We start from the raw sequence: 12,043 nt of genomic DNA, 5'->3' as shown, positions 1-12,043 counted from the left end.
GAGGCATACAAACACAATTACAGCACAGCCTTAACTCCTGCGAGACAGGACCTCAGCAGGAGTCAGGAGAGGAAACGCTTGGTTCAGTAACTCTTAGTACTGTTAAGGCTGTTTGACTGCGCTTTACCCATCTCTACTGTACACCCAGAATAGTCACCGAATGTGCTGTTAATCATAGCTGCTATGTAATGTGTGATTAGCCCAACTCAGAAGAAAGGGCCACGTTTCCCTTTTTTTCTTGAGACAGGGTCTCACTATGTCATGCAGGCTGGCCTTGAACTGGCTTATGCAGCCCAGGCTGGCCTCAAATGCACAGTAATCCTCCTGCCTGAGCCTCCAAGTGCTGGAATTACAGGTGTACACCACCATGCCTGGCCACATTTCCCTCTGATACACCTCTCCTGCCAGCTAGTAAACCACTCCTCTATAATGCCCAGCCCCAGTGTCACCTTCTCTGTGATACCTCCGTGAACCTGAAGGCCAGTTTTTCTTCCGACCTTTCCTGATGCCTTATCCCACAAATATTCACTGGGCAATTCTGTTTTGTTCCTGAGGACAGTTATACAACCTGGCCTCTGTTCTAAGAGCTACATCCACTGAGGAAGGAGACCAGTAGCAGGTGTTAAATTGGTAGTAGTTACACCACTATAAGGTTTAAGCACAATGTAAATATTCCCTGAAGGAGCTGCAGAAGATACCTTTGGGGTCTTTTTAGCCCATTCTCCCCTTTGTAAAATGCCCACCCACCCCGGAGTGAGGCTTGGAAACTTCCATGGTGTTATGTGTCTTAGTTTCCACCACTAGCTAATTGGCCCAGGGAGAATATCCGATTGCAGGTGGGCCAGTTGAATTTTGTATCCCATATATTTACCATCAAGTTTCAAAGGTGGAGAGAGCTTTGAAGCAACCAGGCAGAGGTCAATTAGGCTGAGAGTCCCAGAGACAGGGAAGGAGGGAAAGGTTAGGATTCCCACCTCTGGAGTCCAAAAAATGTCCCATCTCTGTTTACAGTCACTGCCTTATTTTGCTTAAAGGAACTTTCATTTTTGCTGTTGTTGATTCGGTACTAGGGGTTGAACTTCAGGCCTTTGCACTGAACTTTCACCCACCTTTTATTTTACTTGATCTTATTTTTGAGACAGGCTCTTGATAAGTTGCCAAGGCTGAGCTTGAACTTACAGTCCTCCTGCTTCAGCCTCCAAAAGTGCTGAGGTTACAGGCATGTGCCACCATGCCTGCCTTTAAAGGAGATTTTAGATATCGTCACAACGACCCCAACTGAAGCAGGAGTTGCCAGGAAGGCTCCCAACCTAGAGTAGTGTGAAAAGATAAGAAGCACCAGGCAGATCAAGCCCAGGATTGGAGTTGGGACTGGGAAGAAGATGGAGAAAAGGAATCTAAAGAAGGGTAGCAGGATAGACAAAAGCCAGGAGGTGGATCTGTATGAATAAGATGCAAAGAAAAGAGGCCATGAAATGTAATCAGGGCCTAGATTACACAAGAGCTTGTAAGTCACATTGAAAATATGTAATTTACAAATTAAATGGATCCTAAAGCTGAGCACGGTAATGCATACCTATAATACAAGTACTGGGGAGGCTGAAGCAGGAGAATTGTGAGTGTGAGGCCAGCTTGGTCTACACAGTGAGTTCAAAGCCAGACTACACAGCAAGACCCTGTCTCAAAACACGCTCACATACACATAAAGAAAAAATGCCAGTGGTCAAGACCCAGCCTAACCTTAAGGTTGAGGGGTTCTCACTGATTCAGCACAATTTTTATTTGTTTTTGAGACAGGGTCTGGCTATGTAGTTCAGGTTGGACCTGAACTTACTGTGTACCGAAGGCTGGCTTCAAACTTGTAGCGACTCTTGCGTCAGCTTCCTGAGTGCTAGGACTACAGCTGTGCACCCACACCTGGCTCAGCACATGATGAGTTAACATACGGCCTACTGCTTCCCCTACCTTTCAGGGACCATTGAGAATTTTAAATCCTTTGTCACCAAAATGTACAAACTAAGGTCTTTGAGTTGCAGGCATCTGTGAAGACACTGAAAATGTGTACAGACTTTGATGTGTCTTGACAGTCTAATGTGGATAGGATTCAAAAGAAGGTAAAGAGCTGTAAGAGTTAAGCACTGTAGCAGCCGGTTGTAATGATACACACCAGTGATTTCAACTGAGGCTAAGGCAGGAGAATTGCAAGTTCAAAGCCAGGCTGGGAAATTTAGTGAGATCCCATTTCAAAATTTAAAAATATATAAGAGGAAGGAGAAATAGGAGGAAATTAGAGTTGTAACTCAGTGATAGAGTTGAGGCCTAAGATGTGTGTAGCTCTGAGTTCCAACCCCAGTGTCTGATGGGAGAGAAGAGGGGAGGACTCCTGGAGTCCAGAAAAATGTTTTCACAGTTGGATGTGAGGTTACAGATACTACCACTGGGGACTTAACATTATTATTATTATTTTGGGTTTTTTGAGACAGGGTCTTGCTATGCAGTTCAGGCTGATCTTGAACTCACTATGCTGCCAAAGCTGGCCTTGAACTCTCAGCAAACCTCCTGCCTCAGCCTCCCGAGTGTGTGAGCTGGGCATTGTGGTGCATGCCTGTAATCCCAGCACTCGGGAGGCTGAGTCAGGAGGATCACCTCAAGTTCAAGGCCAGCCTGGATACATGCACTGTCCTTGTGACTGAATGGCCTCTGATGTTAACTTCTCACGACCCCAGTTTACTCACCTGTTATGATGGAGCATGATCTCTATGTCACAGGCCTGTTGCGAGAACACTTTGAGGGGTGAATGTGGGACCTGGCATAGAGTAGGTGTTCAGGGCCTGTCAGGTGTCTGGGCTGAGTGCAAAATTCTGGCCCTAACAAAAATCAGTCATTGTCACCAGAGGCTTGGCTTGCAGTATTACAAGTTAAGCCATGTGGAAGAGCTGGTGACAAAGCCTCTGATGCTTCAGCATACTGAGATAAAGGGTGGGAGGGGCAGATTCCCACTGTGTCCCTCCTGTGGGTGGCAGCTGAGGGGACCACAGTGCAGAGAGGGCAATAAAACAAAAAGCCAGCCAGGTGCATTGACACATAACCTGTCATTCCAGCTACTAAGGAGGCAGAGGCGGAGGAATTGCTCCAGCCCAGGAGTCTGAGGACAATCTGGGCAATGTGGTGAGACTCTCTTAAAAAGAAAAAACAACAAAACTCACCTGGGCCAGGATAGCCCTTTTATTTCTCAGTTCATGCAGTCCTTGCAAACTCCATGAAGTGAGGTGTGTTTGATTCTATTTATAAATAGGCTATTTTTCAGAACAATTTTAAACTCACAGCAGAACTGGCCAGAAGGTAAAGTGTTCCAATACGCCCATACGGAGGCGGCCCCATGATCAGCATCCCACACCAGATTGGTATTTTGTTACCCTGTTAAAAAAATTTTGTTTTCAGTGCTGGGGAGTAAACCCAGGACATGGCACTTGCTACCCTGGGCAACCGCGAGCTGCACCCCCAGCACCTTTCGATTTGTTGCAATCACTGAACCGACATTGACACAGCACTAATGTAACAAAGTCCACAGTCTACATTAGGGTTCATTCTTCTATTGTACTTGCTGTGAGTTTTGACAAGTGTGTAACGACATGTATAATTTTACTTTTCAATGGAACTCTATTTTTATCAAAGTAATCCATGTTCAGGGACTTTTTTAAAAAGTCAGAGTAGAAAAAAGGCTTCTATGGAAAACCAGGCAGGTCTGTCTTCTCTGTCCTTAGTCCTTTTTACTAGCTTCAGGCCCTAGCTTTAGGTGCAGAGCGGCTTCTTATGTAATTATCAGCCTGGAGGAGGCCGCACCCTTGGGGCGGAGGTAATGAAACCTCTCTGGTGTATTAGGAACATCACAGGAGACTGGAGACAAACAACCTACTGGCTAGACACGCTGAACTCACCCTCTGCCTCAGGGGTCAACTGGTCACCTTAGATAAGAGCTTCTAAAGACATTTTAAAATCCTGCTGGCCAGCAGGATGGCTGGCATCTGCCTCCTCTTCCTCCTCCTCTTTGGGAGATAGAACTCACATTCGTTGTTTATTAGGCAAGTGCTCTACCACTGAGCTACATCCCTAGCCCATTAAAAAAAATTTTTTTTTTGTCTGTTTGAGACAGAGTCGCACTATGCATTTCAGGCTGGTCTTGAACTCACTTTGTAGCCCAGGCTGTCTTTGATTGAACTCACAATGATCCTCCTGCCTCAGCCTCCTGAGTGCTGGAATTACAGGTGTATGCCACCATGGCAAGTTTAAAAATGTTTTTATTCTGAGACAGGTTCTCTCTGAATTGCTCAGGTATTTGCATCCTCCTGCCTCAGCCTCTCAAAGTGCAGGGATGATGGGTGTAAGCCACTGACCGCAGTCCCCCCAACCCCCATTCTTAACTTCAGCTAAATGTAGGGCCTTGCACTTGGATTCCTGGCACCTGGTTCTGTGTTGCCCCACTGCTTCCTGGAATGGCAGCCTTCTTTGTAAAGGAGGCATCTGGCATGGCCCACAGTCCCTAGGTTGTATGCCCTTGAGGGCAGGGCCTGTAATCTCTGCCATGTGTTGTGTTCTTTTCAGGACAAAATTAGCAGGGTCCAGAACTGGATACAAAGCAAGAACCTCTTGGGAATCTTAACTGGAAGCACAGTTTTCTTCTTTTGGTACTGGGGATTGAACCCACGGCCTTTCCATCGGGTTGTAGCCCCAGTCCTTTTTAAATGTTCTATTTAGAGACAGGGACTCTCTAAATCACTAAGTTGCCTGGGCTAGGCTTGAACTTGCAGGTGTTCACCACCACTCCGTGCTTTGTTTTATTGGTCCTAGGAATGCTGCAACATTGGGCTATATCCTTAATCTTTCTAAATTTATTTTGAGACAGGGTCTCACTAAGTTGCCCTGACAGTACTTGAACTTGAAATCCTTGTGCCTCAGCCTCCCTCAGTGCTAAGATTACAGGTGTGTGCCACCGTGCCCGGCTGTTCATTTTTTTTTTTAAGGAGGCTTCTATCAAGTGGCTCTCTCCCCTCCCCCACATGCAAACTGTGACCTTCCGCGGCAGCCTCTCCACCCTTGCTGGATGGGACGTTCTCCTTCCTGCTTTCTCCCCTGAGTTTGTCTTGAGAAATGGTACTCTATGCTCCTAGAGCAGGGAGGAGTGCCCAAACTGCAACCCAAACCCACTTATCTATCACAAAGTGCTAACACTGCAATTAAATTTAAATTCTGAGGTTTTAGTTTAGAAAAAACAACTCATATATGAACATCTTTTGTCCTAAAAGAAAAACAACACACATGCTGTAGGTTCGCCTTCACTGCTTTAGAGAATGGGAGGGGAGAGAGAGAGGTAAAGAGAGAGAGAGAGGGACTGTACTCTCCTGTTTATTCTAAAATTCTTCCTCTGTGATGTCCAACAGGGAGAGAAACCCCGAGGCCACCAGGTCAGCTTTTCCATGTAGTAAAATGTAGTAGTACATGCCTACCCAGGGAACAGATACAATATTCAAATGGTTGATCACAGATGGACCACACTGAGGGGAAGAGCTGGTCCTCGTTTAGGGATCTTCCCTTGTCCATGGCGCAAGAAAAATATCAGTGATGAGGGCCCTTCTATGCACTCAGTTGGGGCAAGAGTCCTTCCCCCATGCCAAGGGTCTCAAGGGACCCACAGCTGGGGACCACAGCTCCAAGCCTCAGCAGTTCTTGGCTTTTGACAATGACTGACACTGAGAAATGGTCCCCATCCCCAGGTATCAGAGCCCTACAGCCTGAGGCTAGCCCAGGGGGTCCCTCTGGAGTCCAAAGTGTGCTCCTAAAATTCTCCCTCTCAGCAAGTCCTGTTGCCCTCTAGCCTCAGACTGTCCTGATCCCTGGCCCTAAGTGGAGGTAGCCAGCTTTGTGACTTCATAAAAGTCTATCTTGTGACAAGTTTGGACCTAGTGAAGCAGGATCTGGGCAGAGGGGGCTCCCCCAGGAACACCATGTGACTTTTCATAGAGAGGGACCCCATTTCTAAGAGAATGAGGAAAAGCTTCTCTCATGGTAAGAGCCCCGGACACCCTCTGCACATAGAAACGCCGCTCCTTGATGGCTTTGGCTTCTAGGACTAAGTAGGTGCTCCAGGCTATCTCTAGCAATGTCTCAGAGGTCCAGGCCCAGGGCAGCCAGGTTTGTGGAGGGGCAGGAGGTGATTACACCTGGTGATGGTGGTGGTGGGACTCTGAGCCCTGAACTGACGGTCAGACCGCCTTCCTCCCACTAGACAAAACCACTGAACTCTAGGTACTTCTGAAATGAAAGGACTGATCGCGTGGGAAGTTGTCTGACCTGAGTGTTCATCAGGGTTTGCCCCAGCAGTCCCCAGAGTACCTTCCAATGGGTTAGGCCAGAGATTTTTGAATCGTATAGAAAGGTCTCGTAGCTACAAAATAGACAACTGCCAAAACTCTAGGGGCTTCTGGGAGCTTGAAAGCAAGGCCACTACTGACTGTTCCCCAGTGTCAATTCTACTGCTGTTTCCTCCCAGAGAAAACTGAGGCAAAAGAAGTAGGGCATAAGCTTGAGGTGGTGGCACATATCTATAATTCAAGCACTTGGGAGACTGAGGCAGAAGGATTCCCAGGAGTTCCGGGCCAGCCTGAACTATATAACAAGAATTTGCCTCAACAAAACAAAACAAATCAGAACAGCTGGGGATGCTTTCTTCAAATCTTCCCTACACCCAATCCCCCAACCTCCAACCTGTACTGGAGCATGGCCACTGGGAAAGGCAGGGCCAAGGGTCGGGGGGATAACAGCTGGAGTGTCAGACAGGTGCACGGGTACCTGGGGGGCAGAGTTTGACCTTCTTCATGCTACAGTGTCTGCTTTGTGCAGGGCATTTCCATTGCAAGGGTGGAACAGAGCATACCACACCCCCCACTTGGCCTCTACTCTGATTATGACATCACTCATTGTTCTGCCAGAGAACCCTGCCAAAGGAAGTAAATGTGCTTTGTGCAAGGATTTCAAATTCAGGAGGTATTCCAGGAGGAAGGCAAGATGAATGGGCTGGTTTGGGGAGGGTGATATGTTTGGTTTCATGGCAAAGTGGCTCCTTGACTTTGATTACCCTTCATTCTTGATTCTTCAGGAGTTGTTCTAGATAAGGTCCTCCTGCCTCTACTCTCTGACTCAGTTTTCGGTTCTCTGTTGGGACAGAATGGACAGGTTGTCAAAAGTGGCAATTTCATTACTTTCTAGTGCTTCTGGAAAATGTGTCCTAAGAGATATCTATCTATCTATCTATCTATCTTGTTTCTCATTTAAATGTGAGAATCTGAGCTCCTCCAGCAGGCAGGAATGGGAGCAAAGAGAAACCAGGATTGAAGATGTCTTGAAAAACTCGGTGGGGGCCAGGGAACACTGAGAGATCAAGAACAATCAAAGTAGTAATAGCTACCACTTACTCAGCACTTACTGTGGGCCAGGGCCCAAGCTGGGCACTTTACATTTAATTCTCATGAGTTTGGGAAGCCAGCCATGGTGGCAGAAGAATTTCAAGTTTGAAGCCAACCTGGGCAACTTAGCAAGATCCTGTCTTAAGGTAAAATAAAATAGGACTGGGGATGTAGCTCAGCGGTAGAGCACTGGCCTAGAATGGGCAAGATCCTGAGTCAAATCCCCACTACAGAAAAAAAGGTATACTTTTCCAGCAGGGGAAATTGAAGCTGAAGAGACATGAAATAACTAGGTTGAGGTCCAACAGCTGGTAAATGGGAGGTCCAGTTTTTGTTATTGTGTGGTACTGAGCATTGAACCCAGGGCCTTCACATTGAGCTACATTCCCATTAGCATCTTATTTTTTGAGACAAGGCCCATTGAGTTGCACAGGTGGGACATGAACATGGGACCTCCTGCTTCAGCCTCCCAGAGTGCTGAGATTACAGGTGTGCACCCACACCTGGCTGGGAGCAGTTGTACTAAGATCCAGGTCTGTCTTGCCTCCATAGTTGGACTCAACCAGTAAGCTATCAGTTCTTCCAAATGCTTCCAAAGAGAGTGATAGATGCTATTTTTTTGGTCCCTAACCATCAGTGATGGAGTTAAAGGATAGAAGAGGGGATTTGAGTCTGATATCACTCACACCATTAGCTTTTGGGTAAAGAAGTTTGGATTCTTTGACTTGTCTAAGCTTTAATGGGACTCCTTTGGAAGCAGCTGCTATGACTTGCTTCTTACCATTTTGCTGATCATTAGAGTGAGTCCCTGGGAGGCCGCAGGAAGGAAATCCTTGGGGCCTGCGGCTGAGCAGAGGCTCAGAGGTAGGGTTGGCAGAGCAAATACGCAGTGTGAGTTCAATTTGAGTTTGAGATGAACAATTTATATATTTTAGTATAAGTACCCTAATATTTCATGGAGCTCCTGTCTGGCTGGGCCTTGGTACATGGCAGCTGGATGGAGATGGAGGTTGCTGCCTCAGCTCCCAGCTGGGCCTTTGGCTCCTCTATGAAGTTGAACGTATGAGAGCAGGAGGTGGGGACTGACTTCCGGGGACTGCAACAGTGACTAGGCAAAGTGGAGATTTAAATTGTTCACGTGAAGCCTCAGCATTTTCCTCTGTAGAATGAGTGGTGGACGTGGATATACTCAGGTAGAGCTGGCCACTTTGCACACATCCTGAGGAATGAGCTAGTGTCCCCTCTACTCATGTTCTGCAGAACTGTTGGTACCACCAGGAAGGGCCGGTCAGCTGGTGAATGGTTGAGATTTCCTCTTTGTCTAGGTGGGGGCCCCCTGAACTTGGTGGCCTGATCCTACTCTTGGTGGCTGCTGTGACACTCCTGGACACTTGTGGTTAGGAGTCTTGCACAGCCAGCGGGAGGGAATGAGTGGATGTGGGGCAGAAGCCTCACCTCCCAGTCCCAGGGGGTTGCAGGAGAAAGCACAGGAGTAGTTGGGTGGTACCAGGGTGAGGACAGGCTGGGGCAAGCGCTTGGGTCAGGAAAACCTAGGAGGAGGAGCTGGGAAAAAGAATGTCATAGAGAAGGCGGGTGGAGGAGGAAGAAGCTTGAGTTCTGGAGGATTTTGTGCTGTGGATTTTCCTGCCTCAAGGAGTGGGCATGTTTGGGACAGGGACAGGTAAAGACTGTAGTGCTTAGTACTGGGACTAGGGCTGAGCCTCTCTTGCCTTTTCTCTGTTGCTGGGGAGCCCTGCACACATGATTTCTTCCACTTTCCCATGGGGACTTCTTTTCAGGCACACCACCACGGCGGGAGGAACAGGTAGAACAGGGCAGGACAGAGTCTAGAGGTGCTCTACCAAAGAGGCCAAGAAACTGCTTTCTAATGATTCAGAGTCAGTGTGCCAGAAGTACGCTTGGTATGTGGGCCTGAATGATCTGAGGCTTTGTGCTGATGTGTGCTTAGCTGTGAAAATATTGGCTGTGAGAACTGGTGCCTAATGCACATATATGTGTGCTGTGTATCTGGCATGTGTGGGTAATCTGTCCTGTGACATGTGCCAATGAGCACACCTGGGGAAAGCCTGGGTGCTGTCCTTTCATCTTCCCAGGGTGGAGGTCTGGAGGTGCCTGTAGGGATGTGGCTATGTGTTTGGTGCATGTTGGCGGGGATAGAGTGCTGCAGGAGTACCAGGGTGGAGATTCTTGAAGGATTTGCTGCTGGACAGGCCCTGTATGTCTCCTGCTTTGCTTCCAGTCTCCTGGGCTCTGGCTTCTCCAAAGCCCTTTCTTGATACCCCTCACTCCCTTCACAAACCCAGGGTCCCATCCTGGGCTTCCAAAGGGGAGCAATGCCATCTGGTGACAGGCTGAGGCAGTGTCAAGAGCTTTGGTGAGTTGGGCTCCTACAAAGTTTCTGTCTTTCAGGACTCCAGGTAGTGAGGAAGTCATCACCGGGATGGCAAGATCACAGGCAGAGGGGAGGATATCTAAGCTTCCAGCATTCCATCCCTATGTATTTTGGACTCTGGCCCAGGGAGGCATGGAGGCAAGTTGCCTGAAAGATTGTTGAAGGAAATGGATAGGCAGGTTACGAGCCCACCCTCTAGACACACAACCCTGGGCTCCACTCTGGTTCAACTCTCTGAATTTATATTTCTCCTCTGTGAAGTTGGTAATCATACCTATCTGTGGAGTGGTAGTGAGGGGTAACTAGAAGTGAGGAGGCTGAAACACTTGGCTCACAGCCAAGCCTTCTGTAAAATAGGAGTAAATGGTAGTGGCCATTACTGCTATAGCCAAAATTCCAGAGGCATAGAGAAGACAGCTGTGTGTTGTGGTAGGAGAAGGGGTTGAGGAAAGATGAAAAATCTGTGACAGCACTGACACTACACATTATATGTATATATATATATATTTTTTTTTTCTTTTTTTTTCCGGTACCGGGAATTGAACTCACGACCTTGTGCTTGCCAGGCAGGTGCTGTGCCGCTGAGCTAAATCTCCAGCCCCTATATTCTAAAATCTGTGCCTTGAACAGCTGCTGCTTCCAAGTCACATATTTAAGTGAAGGAGGAACTCTTTCTGAACAGAAGACAGTGTGCTCCACTGAAGAATGGAATCAGTAGACCCAGCATCCAGGCTTTGTTTTTTTTTTTTTTTTTTTTTTCATTTGTTTTTCTTCGGGTACCGGGAATCGAACTCAGGACCTTGTGCTCCTCAGGCAGGCGCTGTGCCGCTGAGCTAAATCTCCAGTCCCACATCCAGGCTTCCGACCAGCTATGCAATCTCAGATTAGCAGTAGAGTTGCAGTGTCTTGTATTTCCCATTTGAAAATATTGCTGGTGAGGATCCATGGAAGTGCAGGGAAATTTGCTCCGGAGTCCAAGAGAGACAAAGAGCTGTACCAGGCTTTGAAAGCTGACAAGCTTGTTGAGATTCTGCTCAACTGTGGTGTTATGCTTATCTTCCATGTCCCCATAAAAGATCTCTAGGTCAGATTCAGAGTCTTCTGATTTCTGAGGCTCATTGTTGGTGTGATGTTAGGCAAGTCACTCACTCTCTCTGCACTTCATGTTTCCACCTGTTACATTAAGACATTGAACTAGACCGACTTTGTTTCTGCCTTCTCCTGTGGTGGCGGTGGGTGGTGGTGGATTGAACTCAGAGTCATGCACTGAACTATCTCCCCAGCTCTTTTTATATTTTATTTTGAGATAGGGCCTCACTAAATTGCCCAAGCAGGCCTCAAACTTGTGATCCTCCCGCCTCAGCCACACAATAGCTGCGATTACAGCCTGTACCACCATGTCTGGCTCATCTACGGGTGTTTGAATTTTCATTTTTCCTGCCTTACATACACTATTTTTAATAATTATTTATTGGTTTCTACAGGTCATGTCTTGGACAGACAAAAACTAGTGATTTCTGTTTACTGAGTGCTGGGATTTCCCCTATGCTTGTGAGGAATATTTTCTTTGACTCTGGTATAATCTAGGGATGATATGGCAATCGGGAAATTAACATAGAACCTCTCCACTGACACAGGGCAGAATAAAACTCTGAGAAAGAATTAGGCAGCAAAGGCCGGCTTTAAAAAGAACAAGTTCTCGCTTTTCACTTTTGCCTTTTGAAGCAGCCAATGAGTACTGTACATAGCGGTTCGCTTTTAATAAAGAAAACTACAAATCCCGACAGCCACCGCGCAGGGGAAGCACTTATACCCCAATCAACACTTGACGGCCCCACCCCTAGATGCCGAACTTCATTTCCCAGCATCCTCGGGGCGCTTCGAATTCTTTCTCCCGCCCCCTGCTCGCGATCCTCGCGCCAAGGGCCGAGCGCGCGCGCGTAGGGCGCGAGTGACGTATAATACATGGGCCGCCCTGTAGCTGTGGTCGCGCTGTGTGTGTGTGAGTGAGGGAGAGTGCGGGACCTGAGGCGGTGTGTGTGAACTGTGGCCGCTGGCGGGGTCAGAGGGGAAGCGGCGGAGCCGCCCGGGAAGGTGAGTAGGGGACGGTGGGGCCCGGCTCCCCGGGGGGGTGCGAGGGGATAGGGGCGCGCGGCCGGCCGGGCGGGAG

At 47.9% G+C, this 12,043-nt stretch overlaps 1 protein-coding gene across 4 annotated transcripts in view; it reads left to right on the top strand.

Annotated features, from left to right (window-relative positions):
* The first annotated feature begins 5,971 nt into the window (after positions 1–5,971).
* The window catches only part of Vprbp (Vpr (HIV-1) binding protein), a 68,567-nt gene continuing 62,495 nt past the window's right edge, over positions 5,972–12,043 (top strand). For 2 of the 4 annotated variants that reach the window (XM_013507627.1, XM_005410312.1), the window contains exon 1: positions 5,972–6,063. In XM_013507627.1, coding sequence (XP_013363081.1) covers positions 6,042–6,063 — 22 coding nt within the window. In that variant the 5' untranslated portion in view covers positions 5,972–6,041. Of the gene's footprint in view, positions 6,064–11,826; positions 11,968–12,043 lie in introns of those variants that run through there. The other 2 variants (XM_013507626.1, XM_005410314.2) reach the window with 1 other exon arrangement.

This window comes from Chinchilla lanigera, unplaced genomic scaffold, assembly GCF_000276665.1.
Source record: "Chinchilla lanigera isolate Chin_1 unplaced genomic scaffold, ChiLan1.0 scaffold00131, whole genome shotgun sequence".
Lineage (NCBI taxonomy): Eukaryota > Metazoa > Chordata > Mammalia > Rodentia > Chinchillidae > Chinchilla > Chinchilla lanigera.
This window is presented reverse-complemented; position numbering and strand designations above follow the sequence as displayed.